Genomic DNA, 24066 nt, shown 5'->3' on the forward strand with positions numbered 1-24066 from the left:
AGTTGGGCTTTTCCTTAGAAAAGCTCCACACTCCTGTGATTTCTGTTTTATTTTATACTTTTTCCATCCTGAGATCACTGAATCACACAAATCATTGGGATTAGAAGGGTCATCTTGAAATGATCAGAGCAGGGTCACCTACAGAAGGTTGTTCAGGGCTGTTGAGTTTTAAGTATTTCCAAAGGTGGAGATTCTGAAATCTGTAACCTGTTCCATTGTCCTGACCACTTCTCCCCAGTAAAAACTTTTTTTTGTTTGGTTTAAATGTGATTCGCTGTATTTCAGTTTGTGCTTGTCATACTTCTAGTGTCACTGGGGGCCACAGAGAAGGGTCTTTCTCCCTGGTCTCTACTCCTTCCCTCCCATCAGATATTGATAAACTCATGGATAAAATCTGCCCCCTCTACCTCCAAGCCTTCTCCTTGCTTTCCAGTCTGGGATTCTCTTCCTCTTTCCAATAACTGTTCTTGAACAGGCTGAGCTGAGCTCAGGTGGCTCAAGTTTCTCCAGGATGTTTCCTGGGTGACATTTTCCATTCCTTTTCCACCAGGAGAGGACCCATCATTCATCCTGCTTATCATCAGCTTGAGTCCTGCTGGCAGGTGGTTCCTTTCCACTCCTTCTCTCTGCTCTAAGAAGTGAGGAGTGCTGTGTGCTGTCCCTCCATCCCTCATAGCTAAAACTTCGTAAAAGTTTAGGTCTTTTAAAAAATAGTAACTAAGCAATATTCCACTGTCTACTCATAGAGTTCTGGTCCCAGACTCTGCCTGCCTGGGGAATCATATTTGCTTCTACTCTGGCAACACTGGGGACTTGGGAACTTTGGAGTATGAAAACTAGGAGCTTTTTCATTGAATTTCTGGTTTTAAATTTCATGGAAGCTTTGAGTAGACTTGAGCCTATCGTAATTGTTCAATATTAAAATTTCTGAGATATTATCCTCCTTCCTTATTTTTCATACTGTTCTAAAAAAAGAAAAGGAAAAGTAGATCTCAGAATAGTTCTGGGTCATTCCTTCTTTTTACCTGACTCTTCCTCTCTCTGGTCTCGATTTGTTATTCATCTTTTTTTTTTTTAGGCTTCAGCCTCCTGCTGAGATAACTTTTTAAACAGTGCTGTCTGCTTTATGAGTCAGGATTCACAAAATCAAAAGGACTATTTCAAACAATTTGCTAACTTCCTCCAAGTCAGAGGCTGTTGGACTCCTTAAAATTAATGTTTAAGTAGTTTAAAGTGTATCTTAGAACCAATCTTGATTTTATAATTTCCTGTGATAGAGAGCCCACTTCAGACTGAAAGGTTGTTGATTGTTAGTTGCTGTCATGTCTCAAAATTAATGAATTAATTAAAGAACGCTTGATTTTTCATCTGATTTAACTTCCTACTCCTGCCTGGCAGACCGTAGGGCCATGCTTGACCTGCACAGACTCAAATTTCCTATGATCAAGGAAAACACTGAGATTTCCCCCCAAAACTCTTGGGTGAGCTGTCATACTTCTCAATCCTAGCAATTGTTCTCCTGGCTCATTTCTGAACTCCTTTAGTTTGCAGTGCAACAGTATCTTCTCAGTATGGATATTAAAACTGGATACTGTGTGAATGTCGTGGGGAATAAGCTTGGCTGAAAGATTTAAAAGTCTCTTTTCAGTAACTGATGAGATTATTTTTGCTCTGGCATTTATTTCAGAAAAAGGGATAATTATTTATTCTAAGAGGAGTTGCTATCATGTGAGTTGTCAAAAAACAGCCAGTAAAACAAAAAAAAATCTGTTAAGTAATAATCCGTGATTAATACAAGCTAAATTGCCTTTACAGTCAACAATGTACTGTACCAGAGCAGAGCAACTCTGAAAGTAGAGCAATAGTCCTGCCATCTGCGTGGATTTTTGTATCTAGAGAGACTGAGGAATATTGTGCTTGAAGACAAACAGAAATGTCAATTACCAGCCTAATGAAATTATTGTTTGCAAGCGAAAACTTGAGCTTAGGTAGCTGAATTTGGATGTAAATGCATTCCCTCTTATTACTTAGAAAGACATCAAGTTACTGCATTCCATACCTTTATTAAGACATCAAATCTCTGTGTTTAATAGCCAGATGCAGTTCAGCAGTGAGCAGTGAACCACACATGGCAGGACACATTCATTCTGCCCTGTCTCACTGCAGTCTAGCAGAGAGAACTCAGTCCCAGCCATCATAACGTGCTTGTTGATCCAATGGTTCAGAATTTCTTTTTCCTTTTGGCCTTCCACCAGGAAAGCTTCTAATTTATGCATGGAGTAGCTCTCATTCCTTGGGCCAAAAAAGCCAAGCAGTCTCTGTTGAAGTAGGCACCTCTGGTTTGCTGACCAATTTGCTGCTCAGCTTAATGAACCAGGATGTGCCTGATTTGATTTTGCCAGAGTTTAGCAGCCTAATACATCTGCCTGAAGTATTTACACATTAGGTAGTGGAGATGTAGTTCAGCCAAAGGCTCTCTGGGAGAGTGGGATGGAAAGGCCCCAAATTAGATTTGCCTCAAGCTACTGTGGCAGCTCATGTAGACAGAGATGAATTTTGAACCAAAGGAAGCCAAAGTGATTTTGTTTAACCGTTTTCCTCACTTTTAAATAAGCTGGCGTATAATATCACAATTTGTTTTGGTTTTCCTGAATGAAAATTCTGAAGTCTTTAACAGCTGACAAGGAAGTTTTATGGAGGTTATTTGGAGGTTAAAAAAGCCCCAAATCTCACTGTTCTTAATATCTTTTAACCACCATGCATTCAGTCCTAAGGAAAAAATGGTACTATAACTTCACAGTCAGCATCATTATTCTGCTTCCTCTGATCTTAGTCCTATTTTTGCTACTCAGCTGGGGTAAAAATTGTAAAAAAATCAGCCATACACATCTCCATTAAATGTGAGTATTGTCTGTAATTGAGAGGGATATTTGATGACGTATTTTGTGTTAGATAGGGTTGGGACAATGTATATTATTTATTGGGATTCCTTGTATATCCCAGATTTTGGCATTGTGAGAATTATTATGAAACACAAAAAGTGAAGATTATCTGCATGCTCTGTAATGAACATGAAGGGGGAAAATCCCTTATGTTTCTTATTACGTTTGGATGGGCAGTGCTTTTTTTTTACTAAGGTCCTGTTTCCTTTGATGCCTATTCAGCCCTGTTTTGTTTAACGAGATAACTTCTTCAGTGCATGTTCTCTATCACTTATTTAACAGGATATCTGTTTTCTGTGTTGTCCTTTAAATCAGAAAGCAGTTTAATTGTTCAGTATGGGTGGGGCTGTGAAATGGGGACGGGATGTACCCTTGGGTTGTGTTTCTTTCTGAGGCTGCTGGGATTTCAGCAAGGGATTGTTATGTCCAAATTCAGGTTTGTTTGGGTCTCAGTGAAGGGACATCTCCTTTGAATTTTCTTCCTTTCATATTTTTATGCATTTATGCAGTTAAATATACGAAGTGCAGCCCTGTTCTGCAAGATAGATGAAAAGCTGTGCTGGAGTCAGCTGCACCCCGGCTGCTCTCGGCTTTTGTTTGAAAAGGGGCTACATCCTGAAGTACCTCATTCTGTTAAATATTAGTGAGCCAATGCAGTGAATTTGGATCAAGTTGACTGAAGATGCATTATCTGCCTCGTGTGTTGTGGCTGGTAAATAGCTGGTTCCTGTGGGAAGCACCCAAAAAGGTTGAGGGTCTTTGGTAGCACATAAATTCTTTAAACAAAGCTTGATCACAGCAAACTCTAACATCAGTCTTCGAAGAAGGATAAAAGAGAAGGAAGAGATTCAGACAGTTTTTTCCTTTTGTAAACTGGCTGCTTTATAGGGGAAAAAATAGCTGGAAATAGCCTGTCTCGTCCCAAATGAAAGGTTGTGGATTAAGGCACTGCATTAGTGAAACAGCTGCACCAATGTGAAATAGAAAGTCCTCCAGCTTCAGCCATTATGGGTTTGTTTGGTTAGCTCTAATTTTGGAAGTCATTATAGCAAAGGTAAATGACTTGCACAGGAGACTGCTGTCAACAAAAGACTCAATACATTTACTTTGGCAGGAGCCTTGAGGAGTCTCAGGCCTTTCAGTGCCTCCTTTATGCAGCTCCTGTCCTGCTCTCACTGTGTGCCTGTGTGCAGGCAGCTCTCCCTGCCTCCCTCCCCTTCCACAAGTTCTTTGCCCCTGACAGGTCAGATTGAAGGGAGGCAGCACCTGCTGCTGAATTGCTGGGGTGTAGCTGTAGAATACCTTTATGTTCAGAGTAGCTGCCCCTGGGCTTCTAAAGCTGCTGTGTTTTGTTCAAGTGAGTATCTGCTCCCTCCCAGTCTAGTACTGGAATACAGTCTGTATCAAAAACTTCACTTTTAATTGTGTCTCCTTATTGGTTGGTATTTGTGTTTCCTTATTTTATCATTTGATAGCTTTACACTTATAGATGCTAAGCATGCCAATGCTTAGCTGAATTTTCTAGCTTTTTGGTGAAGATTGAACTGTGAGAATGAGAATTCCCTTCCCAGGTCTGTGCCCGTGTGGTTGAGTGAAGGCTCAGAGTGTCCATTCCACATTGACTTACACTTGTACAGGTGGGAAGGCAAATTCCTGATGACAGGAGTGCCTCAGCAGAGCCTGCTCCTTCCCTTCCACAGAGTTCCTTGGGAATGTTTCCTATGGGCCTGGCAGAGCTTTCCTTGCTCTGTAGAGCTGGGAGGGTGAAGGAGAGGGACAGAGTGAGAATCTTCTCCTTGTGCACCCAGTTTCTCTGTCCTGCACTCCCTGGCTGCTGGGTGACCCAGAACTCCCCTTTGCAATGCCTGCCATGGGTGACTTCTGACTGCTCTCCCTTCCCAGCTGTGGGGAAGTGCTTTCAGCCACTGAATATTTATTCAGGCAGACTTTGACTTCTGAAACATATGGGGCAGACTACTGTTAATTATTTTATTTAAAATACAAGATGATTATGCTGCCTCTCCAAATGACAAGAGCTCCATCCCTGCATGTCCTCACACATGTTTTATGCCCATTGCTGCTGGTCATTCTGATAAATAACCAGTACCAAAGGAATTAAAAGGTCATTTTCTTGTGCTGCTGTAGAGGATTATCTTTATCTCTAAAATTGTTCCCTTAGTGCTTATTAACTAGAAATACGTAATTGAGAACCTGGTAGGAAAAGATTTTGTCTGATAATAGCCCTGATCTCTAAAATGGAGTATAACTACATAATAATTACACACTCAAGTGTTTGACTGGTATGACTGACATAAACTAGCCAACCATGGAATGGCATGCCTGGAAAGAGGCTTTATTTCAGATTAATTTAATCTCATGCTGTATATACACCATGGTTGTGCTTTCAGGTCAGGCAATCGATTCTGAAGAAGAAGATGTGGGTTTAGCTGCATGAACTCTTTTGAACTTCCTCCACCTGCAGGGTCTTTGAATGTCAGGAGAAGCAGACAGCTTTGGTATTTTGCTCCAATGTCTTTAAAAAGCCTGAAATGTTACTAGAAAAATCTCTTAAAGAGGAACATCCTGCACTCCAATTTACTGGGGGAAAATGCAAAAGATACTTCTCTTGGAAAGGCCAGGACAGTGTTTTGACTTTACAGTAAGTAATTAGTAAAGTGCAGAAGTAATAAAACACAGATTTTTATTTTTTTTTCCTGTGAGGAGGTGACTTAATGTCCTCATGTCCTTCTGTACGAAGCTTAATGATGAGGTTTGCTTACTGCCCCCAATATTGAATATAAACCCGGTGTCAAGTGCAACAGTTTTGGCTGCACAGACTTGTTTTAAATTTCCAGTGTGAGATTCAGCCTGGAATTTCAGGGGCAGCAATGTGTGGCTGTCAATAGAACAGAAACTTTTGGAGAAATGAACAACTGTGAAGTTGTGTGTGCTGGTCCCAAAATGCTCCATACACTGCATCCAACAGGAAGTGGGCAGAAGGAGAATGTAGCTTCTAAAAATGAAGAACCAACATAATTTACAGCAAAGATCTACTTGATATCTAAAACTGAAGACCTGTGAATTTAATATAACCTTTTCATCAAAAATTAAGGTTGTATCACTTCATTTCTAGAAGTTTATGCTCGTGGGAGTTAGTGTATTCCTGATATTTTATGATATGCTATTCCTCTTAATTAATGTCTATTGTGGAGAATGTTTTATGTCCTTTCTGCATATCAGAACATGCTTCAGGTGTAACATTCTCAATAAAATTGACTGTGAAGATAGTCTTGTTTTATTTTAAAGAGGAATTTTGCCAACTCTGCCCAGATTTGTTGAATTTAGTAAACACTCCAGGTAGGTACTAAAAGCCCTGGCATTGGCAGGGAGGTCTGTGGGAACTCCCACTGAGCTTTCTGCCTCTCACCTCCAAACCTTTGGATAAATATGGAGGTGTGTGCAGTCCCAGGAGCTCAGTCTCACTGCTCCAGCTGTGGGAGGCTGAGAGGAGGCTCTTGGGGGTGTCCCTACATTCTGGTACTTGAAATAATCTAGATTTGTTCTTCTAAGCTCTCACAAAATCGGGTGTGTGTTATGGCAAGACCTGCCCCTGGGATCCCTGTGACAGGGCAGGGAGGCCAGGGTTGTGTTCTTCTCTTCTTCATACTGCTCAGGCCAGAGAAGGCTCAGAAAGGGATTATTTAAGTCTGTGAGGAATACAGCTGCAACTGGAGGAATTTGCTGTTTAAGCCAGTTTCTTTTTCAGAGTTTCTGTTGCTATGGCCATCTTATTCCTAGCAGAACTGCTGGAAAGGGTGGAAATGGAAAGAAAAAATTGGCCAGTTCCTTGTGCATTCCTTGTGCAACAGGTGCAGTGTTCATTTGTGAGCACAGACTGAGCTGAAGCTCCTTCCATGCCCAGAGAATGCCTGCAGGCAGCACCTTCCACAAGAACCCGGGATTTCTGCATTTCATATCTGCTGGAGAGATGCCAAGCAGAATTTAATTGCTTGTGGTGCAATCTTTCTCTGTGGCTAGATAGGATATTGAATGCTTTTGAACTCCTAAATTGCCATGGGATGGCCTGATCTGGCACAGTTGTGTTTAATCTGCAGCCAGATAATGAAAGATACTCCATCACACAGAGCTCTGTGATGCACTTCTTTGTTTTATAGATATGAGGCTTCACTGGAGCGGGGCGAAGGGAGCCCTGCAATAACACACATGTTTGTTTTTCTGTTTAATACATTGACAGGTGTTTGGTTTGTCTTGTGTCTGCCCAGGAAACCACGTCCTGTCTCCTGGAGAGGCTGTTGGGAAGGGTCTGACAGCGGGCGCTGCAGAAGATCTCGGGCTCCCTGAAGGGATTGCAGTGGCAGCTTCTCTCATTGATGCACATGCTGGAGGACTAGGTACTCACTCCTGGATTCACTGCTCTTGGAGACAGGAATTGTTGAATTCATTTCAGAAAAACATTTTTGTCACAGACTGTTTTTATCCAGCCATTTGCTCTGATGGTATTCTTAAAAACAACCCCAAATCGTCACAATAACTACCAGCACTGCAAATCTGTTTCTAGAAAGAGGATATATCACAGCTATATGTCTTTTCAGCTGGATTTGCAAATTATTTGTTAATTTCTGCTAGTTTCACTTTTGACTGAAACACCTGGTGTTGGAATGCCAACATGCTGAGAGTTTGCATCTTCTGTTACTCAAAACTTTGGGGATAGGCAAGAATAAAACACAAAAAACCATTCTGAGGGAGAAGCCTCATGTTTGAGGCTTGTTCATAGTTAGGATTCTTATTAGCTTTAGAAGTGATTCATGATTCAAAGCTTTAAGGTCTGGTGCTTTGACTTTTTTCTTTTCCAGCACAATATTCTTATGTTCAGCCCTAGTTCATCTTTTCTGAAATACATTGGATGAGGCCAAACAAGTTCATTTTCCTACTATGCTGTTTGGCCTTGTCCAAATACTGTCAATAAGAGATTCAGTGTAACTTTCTCAGCAGGAAATTGAGGGTTTTTTTAGTTTGCTGGTTTAAAAAACAGTCTGGCCTCAGAAAGTTTCAGTGTTATTGAAACAATACTCTTTAATGGAAATCTATTGCTCATCAGAGGATTTTTTACTAGATCTAACTGAAATATGATTAGGTGCTAAACTACCAGTTTTGTTTCAAATGTTTTGTGCTGTTTAAAAATCTCATTTGTCCTTCTAGAAACTGTGGTCTGGAACTTTTTTAGTGTTTAAATCCCTTTACTTTGCTTTTGGTGAGGTAAAGCAGTCATGGAGATTGCTTTTCTTGCTACCTGGAAAGGATTAGATGTAGATCTGTCTGCAAAAAAGATGACTGAGCTTCAGTGTCATATTTGTAGGTGTGTTGTGACTGGCTTAAAAATATCTGTCACTATCCTAATTGCATAAAAACATGTTTAGAACTGTGTGCCTTGGCAATTCTGTGTTCTTGGAAAAGAACAGGGTAATAATCTGACCTGAAAGAATGAACTTGCTGCAGAACTGGGCAAGAGCATGTGCAGTTTCACAGAAAGTGGCAGTGGAAGGTCCTTATTTAATTGGCATCATTATGGATCCAGAGCCCAAAAAGTTTGCCCATTTTTTCATGTGCTGGATTCAATCAATTGAATTTTAAAAAGAATAGAGGGCAACTGTCTGTTCCTTGATACAGACTTGTGAAAAGAAACTCTGACATTAGAAACACGCAGCTACTGGCATCCCTCAGGAAAGGGCTGCAGTGGATAAAGACAGTCTGCTAATCTGAATATGTTTTCCCAGATGGCACCATAAACACCAGCAGACTCCTGGAAGGATTTCCAGGAGGAGAAAACCAGCACACAGGTTGTTGTTAGGGAGAGGGGGGCATGACAGAGGGAAGATAGTGGGAGATCCTGCATGATAATCACACCATAGCTCAGTGTAGTCTGGGACAAGAGGAGCATTTACAGTGGAACTCATAATTCTTGAATGTGGGAAGGGTAATAAATGTATTGGAAATTGTGTGGAAACTTAGGAGAAAGGACAGCAAAAATGAAAAGATTTGATAGCAAAAATGAAAAGGATTTGATAGCAAAAATGAAAAGATTTTGATAGCAAAAATGACAGCAAGAACAAAAGGAGAGTCGAAGAGTGCAGATATCTGTAAAGAAAATATCCTGCAGGCTAAGCCAGGATGATGTGATGGACATCTTGTTTGCAGTGTTAATAACTTTTGATGCAGCTCAGATCTGCTGTTGGCTGGATGTGAAGTGTGGTTTGGCTGAGCAGGTTCCTGAAGTTTATGAAGGCTTCAAAGCTTTGAGTACAATAAGGTAAAGAATATTTTAGTGTGTATGTTTGAGGAGGTCATGTGTGACTCCTGGGTCAGTCCATCTGATACCTCTTATGGAAAAGTGAGGATCTAAGAGCCAAGCAGTTATATCTTGCATTTTGACCTACTGTACTAATTTCAGAGAATGTACAGATAAAACTGTGAGGATGGCAGCCAGGCTTGTGGGGCTGGCCTCATAAAAATGCTGTTTACATTGCACCTTTTCAAAAGGCATCAGCATTGTTTCAACAAAAGTAGATGATTTATGGTGCAGTGTCTAAAATACCATGTCACTGTGGAAGAGATCCAGAAGTACACATTGCTAAGCACTGCTTGCCTTCCTAAAAAGCTCTCCTCTGTTTGTGTGGTGCACAGACTTCTTGTTCTCAGCCTCTGCTTCTGAATCTGCCTCAGACTATGAAAAGTTCCACCTAAGCTAAAGGTGAACGTGAATTATAACTGCAATTATATAACTTTTAGCCTATATTCAGACTTATTTGCTGTCTGACTTTAATTACTCACAAATAGGAGGATTCTAACAATTCTAAACACTGGTGAAGCCACTGACTAAAATTCCAAAAAGAGCCATAATTCCAGTTTTGCAGAAGGCATATTTTCTTAGCAATTAAAAAGATCTTTTCAGTTTTATATTGTTTATGAAAATACATTTGCAGCATATGCTGACTATTTAGTTTAATAGATTTCTTCCCCCTCAAGTGTGAACAGTATTTTTGACTCAAGATATTCTAATACGGGACAGGAATTCTAATTCTAGTACAGGAATTTGCCTTGTAGACCACCCTATCCAAAATTCCTAATATGCATTCATTATGTTGAAGCAGTGAAAAAATAAAACATGAAGTAGAAGCCTTACTTTAAGCTTTTTGTTGTTCCTAAGTCTCTTTAGGAATTCATAGTTACAAGTCATTTTAGTTAAAGGGACATGAGGATGGATTTTTTAAGACTTTAAAACTGTAGCCCTTAATTTTCTGATGATTTAGATGACTTCCAACCATGGTAATACCGGGATAGCCATGGTGATCCCAGTAAGAGAAACCCCACCAGACTGATTTGATAACAGAGCATTGCAGTGGTGATCTAAACAAGAGGGTGTGAATGAAATGTAGGATATGAACCAGCCCTAGCACTTGGCATCTTTCACAATGTCCAGCAAATGTTTTCCTGATCCTTGTACAGGGAGATGAAGGAGATTTTTCTATCAGTATTGACATACTGGTCTCCAAATTGAGTTTTGCAGATGAAAATGCACAGTCTGGTGACCAGCTTGGCAGCTGAAAAGCAATGTTTAATAAAAGAAAAGTGCAATGTAAAAATGTTACTTGTTGGCTGCTGCATTTTGCTGAGTGCAGCACAATGTGGTGCCAGGATGCAGCCTGGGAGAGGAGGAGGAGGAGAGGGCAGATTGCCTCTGTAGCCTCCCCTGAAGTGACTCAAGCAGGATGGGATGTGTTTGAGGCTCAGCTCTAGGTCTGCCTGGCATCTCCTGGGTGTATTTTCTGCTGCAGGCTGAGTGGTGCTGACTTGGTGCTCCTCAGAGCCAAGCTCAGTTCCTTGAAGGGGAGGAAAAATCTGCTTTTAGATGGTTCTGACATGGACAGAGCAGCAGCAGGAGCGAAGACAACAAAGCTGGCAGCCTTCCAGTCTCCTGCCAAGTCACCCCTTTCTCCAACTCATCCCCTGACAAAACACATCATCCAGGATGTTCATGATAAACTGTGAACAAATAAACACATCTGCAGCCTGCCAGTACAGCAGGGCACTTTTATTCTGCATGTGAGTGAGCTACCTAAGAGAATAAATGCCAGGTAAAATAACACTTTCTAGTAAAATAACATTTAAAAATCATGATGATAGACATGCATTTAGAAGAAATCATCTTGAGTCCTTATATCTGGAATAAATACTTTAATCTGATGCATCAAATTATTTCCTTGGTTGGCAAAGCAGACTTTCTTAATTTGTGGCAGTGGTGTGAGACACTCAGCAATTATTTGAGTGCAGAAAAGGTCTGTTTGGTGCAGGGTGGCTTGTTCTTCTTTAACAGAGAATTTTAATTTTACTTTAATAGGAGTAATTGGAGCAGATGTGAAAGGACACAACCTTCCATGTGAGAACCAACCCATTACATCCCGAGTCGCTATGATCTGTGGAACATCTTCGTGCCACATGGGGGTAGGTTGTATGTGTCATCCTCATTGGTGCAGAATTTACTAACTTATGTTTTTGAAGGGAAAATTGACCTTTGTCCTTCTCACCCCATTCTTTTTTCCTTGAATTTTTTTCTGGTAATTCTATCTTTACCTTTGGATATTAATTATAAATTACCGTGCATTTGCTATTAAGCAAGAACTTTAATAGTAGTAGAAATCAATACTGAAAAATGACATGGAAAGTAAAAACCACGATGCCAGAGTGGCTTAAAGAGCAGCCTGAAATCTGAGCCAAAGCCTGAGCCTGAGTTATCTGTGACAAGCCTATCACTAATGTGTTACAGAAGAGTGTCTTTGGAGAAGGAGTGCCCATCTTCAGTCACAGCTCTGCTCCCCCACCTCCTCCCTTAATCAATATAAATCCTTCTCCCTCTGAAAATTGCCATGGTGTATAGAATTATGAGATGTATCATGACTAAAAAGAAAGAAAACCCCCCAATAAGCAGTTTTCACTTTGCTAATTTTTCTCAGTGAATTAATACAAAAGCTTTCTCTGAGATTGCAATTAAAATTTAGTGTCTGCTTTTGAAATTTATACTGTTTTAAAATGTATGAGTCTGAGAGCATTCCATTTAGATAAGTACCCTTTTCTGCCACATTTTTTATTTAAAACTCATTTTGGTCTTAAATTTAGAATGATTAGAACTTGGATTTTTCCAAAAAGGAGCAAATGGCACTGGGAGTGCTAGAGGTGTTGGAGAGGAATGACATGCTTCATGGAGAAAGCTCCAGGAGAGAATAAGAAGGAGGCTGATAATAAAACATCAGGCTTAACAATAAGTTGTCTCTGTAGTAACAGCATGAATCCATGGTGATCTTGAGCATGAATAAATGGTGATCATATCACGTGGATTGTCTTCAGCAAAGCATTTTAGCACGTGATTGAATTTAAAGACATGAATAATCCTACTATTGTGAAGCAGAGCATTGAGCCTAAGTCCCATAGACCAATTGGAATATATTTTGGTTCCTTCCTAAACAAAAGTTTCAAGCTTCAAACTCCATTATTCTTGGCTTGCTCTGTCTTTGAAAAATTCCACTGGTACCTGTCTGTCTGTCATAGGGCAGGTGGGGCACCCTGGGGGAAGGAGTCACCCTTTAAGCCCTGCCACTGTTTCCATTATTTCCTGGTTTTTTGATGGAGGTTTCTGTCCCTTCGGTAGAAGCTGTTTGGGTGAACTCTTGCTAACCTGTTTCATTTAGCTGAGTTAGTTTGAATTGTTAAAATGAGTTAATGGAGACATAGTACTGGGCTGCAGTGAGCTGAGGAGCTCGCAGGCAGCTTCCCCCATAGGTCTAAGGGCAGTGTTGGGTAGCTGGCCGTGGGCCAGCTGGCTCTGGCTCATTCCTTTAGCACAACCAGCCCTGGAGGAGGACATGTGTGTGGTTTTTTATTAATGGTTGATATTTGTACATTGGTAAGTTCTAACATACACCCAGTTCACAACAGTAGATTGTTTGACTTCCCAAACTCGAGCATGGCACATCAATATTAACATATTTTATATGCACTCTCCACAACCATGAGAGTTGTGGCTTCATTAAATATGCTAATGTAGCAAAAGGGATGTGTTAAAATCTATGTTGATGCTCTGTCATCAAAGCAAACCCAAAGTCGAACACAGACTGCATGAGGCAGAACCTTTTAAGGCCTTTAATCACTTCAGTTTAAACTCAGGAATAGATGCTTGTGCAGTTTTTGCTAGATTTTTACTTAAATCTACCTACTCAGCATTTTATAATCATTTCCTTAACTGCCTGCCTTCACCCATCTGCACAGGGAGGGGTATAACAATCTCTAGCCAGCAGACAATAAGTAAATTCTAAACTTCTCTGGATCTAATCTGTGAAAGGATTTTAGTTTTCTGTTCTTTTATCTATTACCTGAACAGGCTGCATGAAGTGAGCATGGAGCACACAGAGCAGTTGTATTTGTGTTTTAATGAGACCTATATGCAGCTGCATTTGGCCAAAATTAGCTGTTCCTTTTTTTAATTAGGGCTATAAAATGAAAGTATATTATACTTGTGTTTTGATAGAAATATATATTTTCTCTCTCCGTGTGCACCAAGGGACCCTGAGGGCTGCAGAGATTAATCATCGAGTTTAATTTAATGCAGTGGGAGAGAGACCTGTGTGGTCAGGCGGGCATTAAAAAGTGCCTTTGATGTGCCTCAGGTGCACTGAGCCCCAGTGAGCCAGCAACAATAATACCTTTGTGAGATGATCAGAGACGAGAGAGGGAGAAAATGGCCTGTGTGGAAACTCAAGGCCGTCCTTTGTTGTGGTTCTGGCAAACGAAGGAGCCAACTGTCAGGAGAAATTCAGCAAACAGAAAGCAGGGGGAAAGTACGGCTGGGTTTCTTTCAAGGGGCCGTAACAGGAAACTGTTCAAAATCATCTGCAATGCCTTTCTTTTCCAACCCTTCCTCCTCCTCTGCTCAGGGCAGGGGGACTGCTCTTGGTATCTGTGTGCTGGTACAGTAGTTCCATTCTCTAGACCAAGTACTCCATGAGTCATGGGACTTGAACACAGCATTTACTTCAAACTTTCAGAGAAACTGCTCCTCGACCCAGTTTTCATTACCTCCAGGACTCTAGAGATCTTAAACAAAAGACTTTGCTAATCATGCCTTTGATATTTTAGAAAGTACAAATGTGGAACCTAATTTTACTCATGGCTATAATAACTTAATTTGTGGTGGAACTACCATTTTTAAGTGAGGATATGCTTTTGGAATTAACCACTGACAGTTTGGGGTAAACAGAGGCACACAAAGAATTTCATGTTGCTGTTGAATAGCTCATGAAAGCAGCAGAATGCTTGTTGTAATTAGGTTATTGACCCCCAGCCCAGGTCTGAGCTGTTGGTTGCTGAAAGTTACTGCCACCTCAGGGCTCATTCATTATCCATGAGGAAAAAGAAAAGAAAAGATGGTTTTCTGAATATTTTTGGACAGTTATGCATTTTACATGATTCTCTGCTGCCTCCTTTGCCCTAGCAAAAGACATGGGTAGAATTTGCATTTGGAATGGCAAATAAGCTGCTCTTTCACTTGTGAAGGATTGTCCCTTGTTTTGGGGCTGGGATTCATCCCTGCAGGTTTGGTCTCTGTGCCCAGGGATATTCCCTGACTTTCCTGGGTGGGTTGCCACTGCCTTGGTGCTTTGCAGGCAGGAGCTCTGAGCTCCAGCACCCACACTTGGCTTTGGAACTTTTAGGAGCCTTTCCCTGTGTAGCCATGGTGACTACACCAAATGTGTGAGTAGTTTTTCCCAGCAAAATCACAGCAGGTTTGAGGCACTGAAACAGGAGCTTCCCTGTTATTCCTAATGGCAGTTTGTGTGGGTCTAACAGACATGCCCTAACTTCTGGGAATAAGGTAGTTGGTTTCCCTAAAAGCCTGTCTTCCTGCCAGTGTCTTAGGGTATTATGGGGTATTTTAAAGGTTTTAAAAATTCTTTTTTTTTTTTTTTCCTTTTTTTTCTGAAACCTTTATGTGATCGGGAGGTTTTCAGGCACAGATTTCTGTATTCCCATGTTCCAGTCCTGGACAGAAGTGTGCTTTTGCAGGGCAAAGTTGTACCATCATGAAAATATTTGTTGTTCTTGCTCAAACACCTTTTGTGATACCCAGCTGAAGAAAGTAGGCAGAGTAGCTTTCAATGGGAACATGATCTGGCCTAATTTTAGCTTTTTAATGGGGGGAGTGTGAATTTGCTGGTATTTTGAGTCCCAAATGTACAAGGTTTGTGTTCTGTTATCTCCAGGGTCTCTATTTTTTTCTGTCTTCGTTTCATGATATGGTCTGTGTTCTTCTTCAGTCATTCCTTCTTTATCAGTTCTCTGTACTCAACACCTCTTTTTGAGGATTGTCAAGGAATCTCTTCAAGTTTAGATGTGACCTCTTCTTTTGCATCTGTTTTTGTTACTTATGTGACTCTCGGCATTGGGAATGGACTCACCAGGCTTGGTGCACAATTCTTTTTTCCCTGGGTGATAATGTTCATGTGGTTTGAACTGTATAATTTAGTAATTTTTTCAATTGGAGAGGCACAAGTAATTTATCTTCTACCTTTTCAGATTTAATACATGATCTAAAACACAGAGCAACTACATGAACATAAAATGAGCAGATCATTTTGCTGTCCCAATGTTTACTATGGATTATTTCAGGAAGAATATCCCATATTCTCTCTCTCACTAAGCCTTACTAGCCTTTGAGTGCTTTCTGCTAAAGGAACTCCAGGCCAATTTGCTTATTCTAAATTTGTTCATTTGATTCTCGTGATGACTGGCAAACACAATAGAGCTTCTTTGCTCCACAATATCCGCCCGAGCTGCCAGCTTTGTTCACGCAAATAGAGTGTTAAGCACGTTTCCACCCCCAGAGCATGCACAGTACGTGTCCTTTGCAGTACATCCTGGAGAGGAGACAGCAGAGACATGCTGGCTCAAAGTGTTCTCAGAGCCTGATCTCTAATCTCAGTGGGAGCCAGACCAGCAAGTGGATTCAGTGTATTTTGGCTCTGATACCGGAGTCTCCTCTTCGGAACATGCCACGTTGTTAAAGCAGCAGCAGCCCTCGGGGTAATCGCTGCGCAGGGGCTCCGAGCAGTGCGATGCGGGCAGGGCTGATCAGGCTGGCGCTGCTTTGGCAGCTCGGTGTCATCCCGGGGGCTGTGCCCGCAGAGCAGCGCTGGAGCCCCGCTCCCTCCCTCCGGCATCCCCGCCTCGGAACGTGCGCTCTGCGGGGGGACCGGGCACAGCCCGGGGCAGCAGAGCCCTGCTGCCAGCTGGCTGCCACCCAGCCGGCAGCCGGGACAGCGATCTGTCCTTCTCCTGACCAGGGGAAAGGCGCTGCCTCCGGCAGGGTCAGGCTGGCGGGAGAAGGGGCAGGAATGCAGGAGGGAAAAAATAAAACCAAAAGCAAACCTAGTGAGGCTGGGGCAGCCCGGGCAAGTTTGGGAGATGATCTGTGTGGGCTTTATGGAATTGATAAGCACCTGCCGTCCTGCTTTTTAAATATTCCTCTCCCCTGTAAAGCCTGTTGTGCCTGTGAGCCACCAAGTCTTAGGGGTGGGAGAAAGAGCTGAGTGTCACAGGAGCCTCTCCCTCACTCTGTCCTCATTCGGCACAGTTCTTCTATATTGCGTTTGGCAGCAGTCACAGTGCTGACTTCCCAGCTAATGAAGATGTTTTACATTTAGGGAAGGCTGCATGAAATGAAAACCACATTTACTTCACAACTGTTGTTGCACCGTCCTTGGTGTATACAGATTTAGGCTCATGTAGAAAAGGTCACAGAGCCTCTTTAGGTGCCTTTTCAGCCAATGGTCTTAAAAGGGTTATAAATCCATAAAATTGCCACCTTCTTTTACTTGTCCCTCAAAGAACTCCTCCACACCCTTTTTAATGAAACTCTCTTGTTCCATGTTCCAGCATCCTCAGTTTCAAAAAGAAACAAACACAACTGTAATATCCCCTTTGCTGGCATTAATTTGCCGTTGTATGCTTTGCTTGCTTTGTTTTGTTTTTAAAAAGCAAGAAGTAAAATATTTCTGCTAGAAGGGCATATAAAAGATTGTTGCTTTTCTGACCTCCCTATTATATTAATAAAAGCTAGGAAGACTTCAGTAGTGGTGGGAGATCATGTGCAGGCAGCCTCCAAAACCCAAAGCACTTACTTGCAGAACTAGTAAACCACAAAGCTTAAGATCTTGAAATGTAAATAGGAAGTTGGAGAGTTTACTTTAGAGCCAGCAGTGGTGAGTCTGTACAATGTTTATTTCTGCTTGCCTTCCAGCCTTTCCTAAAGCTTGGCAGAGATGAAAGGGAGGCTTTCTCAGCGAGTTATTAAAAGTTTTTGTTATGAGCAAGATGCCTTTGTTCCTGGCCTGGCATAATTCAAAGCTCAGGTATGCCTTGGTGATGGGGAGAATGGGACGTTCCTATTTAGCCTATGCCAGTCCAGAGACATCAAAGTTTTGCACCCCAGTGCCTTGCTGGTAATCAGCCTGTGCAGGGGAACGTATCTGAAAGCAATTTAATCTCTATTGTACATAAAGTAGATAATGCTCAGTAATATTCCCACAAAACTGTACATTCAACTCTCCTTGCCTTTTGTGAACAGATCAGTTGAGTTCAAAGACTCAAATAATAGATGTGGACAGAGAGAAGGCTTTGAAAAATGCTCTGCTTGGAGAACCATGAAGGCTGATACTCAAGAGGCAACTCACTGGCATCAGTAGAATCTTTGAAAATTCCAACTCACGCAGTGCTTTCCATGCTGTGCTTCACTGCAAGCTGCCCTGTCTGACAGAGGATCAGGGTGTTGGATTTGGGGTACTGAGCCTTCAGAGTACTTGCCCAGAGTAGCTGTGGCTGCCCCATCCCTGGAAGTGCCCAAAGCCAGGTCAGACAGGGCTTGGAGCAGCCTGGGATAGTGCAGGATGTCCTTGCCCATGGCAGGGGGTGGAACTGGGTGGGCTTTAAAATCCTTTCCAACCCAAACCGTTCTATGATTCCATGATTCTTTCTGCAGTGTCTGGGTGCTGGGCTTTCCAGGTCTGACTGCTGATAGGGCTCCTCCCTGTTCTTCACTCCTTTCCCCATGTTTTGCCTTAGGAAGAATGAGCAAGAGAGACTGAGCTTCTTCCATTATTATGTTGGCCCTACAAAGATTTAGCTGGTCTAGTGCTGGAAATATTGGGTTGCCTAGTTTGGGTCTCTCTACTTAAAGCAGTGTGGGATTGAAAATTACCTGTTATTAGATCAAGCCCTCAATTCACCTTGGACCTTCATTTCTTAACTGTAACAGCTGTGTATTTTAATAGGATGTGGGGGATTTTGCTGCTTCTGTTGTAGGAAGGAGATTGTATTCTGTACTGTGTGATTCTGGGAGAGTTAAATGTCTTCCTTCACTGATGTTCACATGACAGCATCACTCCATTGTGGGGCACAGGATAAAGCAATTTACTTTTGATTTGTTGTTTAAGTAGCAATATTCTAATTTGTGTCCAGCAGCAGCAGCCTTTCATTGTAACAGAAGATTTTTGTTTTTTCTTTCCTGTATTCTTCAAAGTGATGCAATCAGATCTGACAGGTGCAACACTCCCATCAAGGCTGCAGGGTAACCAAATCTGATCACTCCTCTCTAGACCCAGAAGGATGGATTGGCCTGAAGCCCAAAGTCTTGAGCAACCCCAAGTGTCTTCCTGGAGTGCTCTGCTCCAAGGAGAGCTGCATAGGGGAGTTTTCTCATATCACAAGCATACAAATGTATAATGAATGACCTTTCCAGATCCCTTGTCTCTCTTGTTTTTGTGAGTAGGCATGAACTTACTGAACAGCCTGCTTGGTCTGTGTGTCTAGATCTCAGGGAGAATGATTTTCTGCTCTTTTTCTTCCAATAACTGTAAAAGAATAACTAAAATATAAATTAAATGAGATATGATAAGGCATAATCTTGGTCATCTCCTAGTTTTTTTCTGGGTGGTGGAACAATGAAATAGAATTTTTGAGGGAATACAATATTTGTATGAAAAATTAAGAGTTTTCTGTTAGTTTTAAAATTTTGGAATTAGCCTTATTTGCAGTGAGGGTTGTGAAAATTTGGGGTCAAATCCCCTATTTTGTTCAGTGAGTTGGTTTGTTCTGTGATTCTGTCAGATTATTGCCTTTCCTTGGTTCCCTCACTTGCATGATGAGCACAAAGTGAAGCTGTGCAGACAAAGATCTCTCCAATGCAAGGTGTGATATGGGAGTGCTGAGTATCAAGGGCTCCACGGCCCAGGGGCTATAGATGGAGTGCTGTTTATTCTTCTTAACAGCAACAGTTCCCCCAGTCAGGAAAATTCCATCAGTCTTTGGGCATTAGGTCTCTTATTCTGGCTTTTCCCCTCCATTTCCAATTCTGTTCATCATCTCATGAATCAGTAAGTTCCTCATCTAAGTTCCTTGTTGCTGTTCCAGCTGTGAATGGGGCAACATCTTGGATGGGGCAAGCTCTTTTAAGGAGAAAGTAAATCTCTTGTCATGTAATCCCTCTGGGAGCAAAGTGGGGAGAAGCATTAGCTGCTGCTTTTCTCCCAGTGTCAGCTGGGAATCACAGTTTATGCTGAGTTCATTGTTTATAGCTGTGGGTGAGGGCCTGAGGTCCTCTCTCACTGTTTACTCTGTCCTTGGGAGTTTGTCTCAGTATGTAAGGGCTGAATAAACACTGGGCAAGATCCTCAGGATTTACCCATTTAGTTATTCAAATGTTTAAAAATATGTTTTAAATAGTGTGTGAATGCATATCCCATATAATGTGAATCTGCTTCCAGCTCCAGGGGTACTGCAGAGGATTTATTGAACTGCAGCCATGATACTGTTGTTGGTAGTGGCCTTCACTGATGTAGAAGGAACACTTAGATAATGGGGAAAAAGGAAAATCTCTAAAATGAACTATATTATGCAAAAAATAAATAAGAAAATCCTTAAGGTGTGTGGGAAGGGCATCCAGCCACGGTGACAAGGACTGGGTCTGCCTGGGAATCCTCAGAGCTTGGCTGGGGGTCCTGGAGGGCTTTTTTCAAGTGCCATGTAGGGGTAGAGTTTGTTTTGCTATTTGTGGCATAGCTGTTCCATGTGCACAATTCCCAACCTTTCAGTTTGGGATGAGGTCTCAGTAGTCTCCTAAAATAAGATTCTGCTGCGAATAATACCTGAGACATGTTTGTTTAGGAACCAGAACTGAAGATTGAAGGGCTATGAGCTAAAGGAATAATTCTGAGATTTAAAAACTCCAATGTTCTTGTAAGAGACTTGCACTGGTCTGTAACTTGTCATTATAGTAAATTTATTTTCTAATGCACATTAGAATTATTTTCTAATTTATTTTCTAATGGAGGTTTTCTTCATGAAAACTGGGGGTTGTTTGCAGTATCAAACACTTCTGAAGACTTGGTTTCTTGTGTTGGTTGAAGGTAAGAACAGAAATTTGCTTGAACTTCATCTCACTGGAGGCTGGGAGGACATTTTTGTGTAAATTATTGCATATTTCCTGTATTTCTATGATCTTCCCTAAGACACCTGTTACTGTCCACTGTTAACAACAGGTTAGAAGGTACTGTATGGCTTTTGGGGTTTGATTTTATTGTTTTAAACACAAGAAGAGTCAGTTCATACTGTGATGAGCTTTAAGGGATTTAACTTTCCATAGCAGCAAACTGTAGTATTATCAAGTGGAAAGTTAAAATGGCTGTGCTGGAAGATTTATAATCTTCACACAAACTGGCATTTTGTGACAGTGAATATCTATCACTGCAGGAGAAGTAAAAATAAATGGGTGGAATAAATGGTTGTAGCTCATTTGAGGCCCTGGATCCCCAGTGAACTATTGTTTTGAGAGGCACAGAAGTAACTGCAGTGAGTCATGGAGCAGCACTGCTGCAGAAGGGTCCAGAACAGCATTTCAGCAAGGACACAAGCAGAAGCCATGGGGTAACCAGACAACCTTTCAGCCCATTTATCACAGCACTTGCAGTTCCCATTTCAAGGAAGGCGACACAGTAAATATGAGCAAAAAAAAAAAAAAAAAAAAGGTTAATGTGTATATCTGTATCCAGACATTTCACTAAATAAAACAATAAAATAAATCAATGCAGAACTGTTAGTGCTTAAGTGCTTAGCAAAAAGCATCTGAATCCATCACAAATGGGGGCGCTTTTTTTTCTGTTTTGGATTTTGAAAACAATTTAGCAGATTAAAGGTCTTTTTTTACCAATTTCTGAAGGAAACTTTGACCTTTGGGAATACAAAGAAAAGGATCATAGGCTACTGTGTGTCCATCGTGTACTTTCCCAAGCTGAAACATAAATAAGCTTAGTGTTAATGGATACTGATAAAAAGCAGAAGTAAGTGGATGTGAACATTTAAGCTTGGAACAGTCAAAATTCATCTAATTTAAAGGGTTTGCTGCAAAGCTGAGCATTCAGTCAGGGTCCCTGACAGTTCCTCTGAAGTTCTTGCATCTCTGATTTAGGCAGAAGGAAATGGTGGATGTTGACTGAGTCTGGAATGATTACCCCTGCATTCAATCCCATTTAACTTCTTCCAGAGCTGAAACTTTCAAGTTGTCCCAGGCTTAATTCCAGGTCTGCTTCCTGGAATAAACAGGAGTTTAACCTCACATACAAGGAGCACAAACTTCACTGGGGTGCAGACTTTCTGTGCAGGACACCAGCATTGGTTTTTTTTCATCCAGGGACAGTTCCAGAGGCAGATGCTGTGCTTAGACTTGTCTGTTCTCCTGAAGACCCCTCTCATCAGTAACTCTGAGTGACCTGATAATCTGGCACTGCTCCCTAAGCCTTCCTGGGCTCTTCCTGTGCTGATGCAGAACTTGTTTGATCCCCCTGCTAGAGCTGCTCTCTGGGAGTGGTTCCCTATTCTTGAATCCAGTCTCTCAACCTTCTGACAGTGCCTGGTGAAACCCTTCATTCTCTACAGCAGATAGCACCATTACTCTAAAAGAAAACATGCACACCAATGCCTCTGAGCCCTTTTAGGGTATGACAGTTTTACACAATCATTTGTTGGATCCCAGACTGATCTAGGGCTTGCCTCTTTCTGACAGCAGTCTCAGGATCCAAATTCCCAGGATGGCAGAGCTCCCTAAGCCCAAGCTGCTGCTCCCTTCCACCACCTGTGGGGATCCTGACCCTGATTCACAGAGAGGGCTCAGAGGTTTTTGATGCTTCTTGGGTGAAAGCTGAGTCTGCTGCTCTCAATGCCTTGGGAAAGTCATGGTCAGGAGATGGCTGGGAGAAGGTCTCATAGAAGGTTGAGAAGATCTCATAGAAGGTTGAGAACTTTGTGTCTATTCTACAGTATTGATTTTTATATTTCCATTCTCTAATTGTTTCTCTCTAAACAATTACAGGTGGTCTGGTGGGGTGGTTAATTACTGCTCCTGATAGAGCTGTAATTAAGCCATGCTCCTCTTCTAGCTTGTGCTTCAGTGGCCAACTTCCAAATGCTCATATCCCATTACAGCTCCCATCTTCTGCAAACAGCAGGTAAAATTCAGCAAAGAACTGGAACAGGACTTGAGGAACACATTCAGACATGGCCCTCTCAGCTTCTCTTTTATTACCATCTCTCCATTTTTACTAAGATAATAGTAAAGCAAACAAAATGAAGAGCATTTTTTACTTCCAGTATAATTTTCTCATATTTTCCTGGTTTTTTTATTCTGCTCTTGAATTTAAAGGTTTGAGTGCAAAAAGTGAAAGTCAAAAGTTTACAGCAGGAGAGGTAGGTACCAGTCTTGCTCTTTATTTTCCCCTGGGGAAAATGCAGGATTTTATAATGTGAAAAGTATTGTTCTACTTAAAACAAATATCAGTTGTCCAGCTTGGCTGGTTAATGTTTAGAGCTAATATCATTGCCAGCTTCTTTCATAAGACTGGTATTAAAAAGAAGCAAAAATAAGATTTAAAAAATCCTTTTGTGCGATCGTGAAATAAGAGTAGGGGCAGATGAAGAAATGAACTGAGTAATCTATAGTGTGTATTTGTACCATGTCAGCAACTCCCAGCAGCACTCCTGGCCCTGGTTTCCTGTGCAATGTGCCAGGTCCCTGGGATCTGTCATACCATACACCACAGAGAGATGATGAGTAGAGGTGGTTTTGCTGGGCAACTGACCTCCAAGTTTTGCCCATAATAATTTATTCATGTGGCTGTACCCTAAGACATTCTAATACCAAACATACCTTGGGCTGAAAATTGATGCAGCCTATTGGAAAAAATACCCACAGCCAGCTCAGACAAAAAGCTGGACCTGGCTGCTGCCTGAAAATGGGGCCTCAGGAGGTGCAGGGGGTCACAGCAGTGAGTTAGTTCAGCCCCAGAGCATCCCCTGTCAGAAGCTTTTCTCAGAAATGCAGCTTCAAACTGGTTTCAATGGCAGATATCCAGAAAAGCTGCTCGTACAAGTGCAGTCTCTGACCTCTTTATTCCCTGCCTGATCTGTTGCACATTTCTAACATACAGCAGAGTGAAATAGGGGTGTTTTTTTGGTAAATACGATTTTTTTGTTGTTGTCAGTTTTAAACAACATTTTAATGGATGTGTTCTCTTTTAAGAGCTAGTACCTTCCTTGTCTTTTCCTTCTCTAGATGAATTTCTCTTTATACCAGTAAATATAAACTACTTCTGCTGGTCTAGATTAATTCCTCTTTATACCAATAAGTAGAAGCTCAGTAAAAACTGAGTAACTAAAATGATCATAAGTCAATCTATTCTTTTATTAAAAATCAGAAGTTTTACTTTTTTTTAAAATACCATTCCTTATTTAGCCTTTAAAAAATCTAACTGTGCAAATGTTTAATAAACTCTGTGAAGTTTTACTCAGATTGATTCTTGTTAGATATAGAGCTGAGTTGTGCAGTATATAGTCCCAGTGTATAACTCACCTGAAATATTTTCAGAGATGAAGCAATCAAGTTGCCCTTGGAGTGTGGTTTCTTTATTGCACATTAATCACATACCTGGTTTGGCCTCTAGTTTGTAGACCA

General features: G+C 41.4%; 1 protein-coding gene across 4 annotated transcripts in view; it reads left to right on the top strand.

Moving 5' to 3' along the window:
• The window catches only part of FGGY (FGGY carbohydrate kinase domain containing), a 156149-nt gene that overhangs the window by 73912 nt on the left and 58171 nt on the right, over positions 1-24066 (top strand). For all 4 annotated transcript variants that reach the window (XM_071436844.1, XM_071436846.1, XM_071436845.1 and 1 more), the window contains 2 exons: positions 7226-7354; positions 11359-11462. In XM_071436844.1, coding sequence (XP_071292945.1) covers positions 7226-7354; positions 11359-11462 — 233 coding nt within the window. The remainder of the gene's footprint in view (positions 1-7225; positions 7355-11358; positions 11463-24066) is intronic.

Source organism: Agelaius tricolor, unplaced genomic scaffold, assembly GCF_023055355.1.
Source record: "Agelaius tricolor isolate 1412-34295 unplaced genomic scaffold, bAgeTri1.0.p SCAF_11, whole genome shotgun sequence".
NCBI lineage: Eukaryota > Metazoa > Chordata > Aves > Passeriformes > Icteridae > Agelaius > Agelaius tricolor.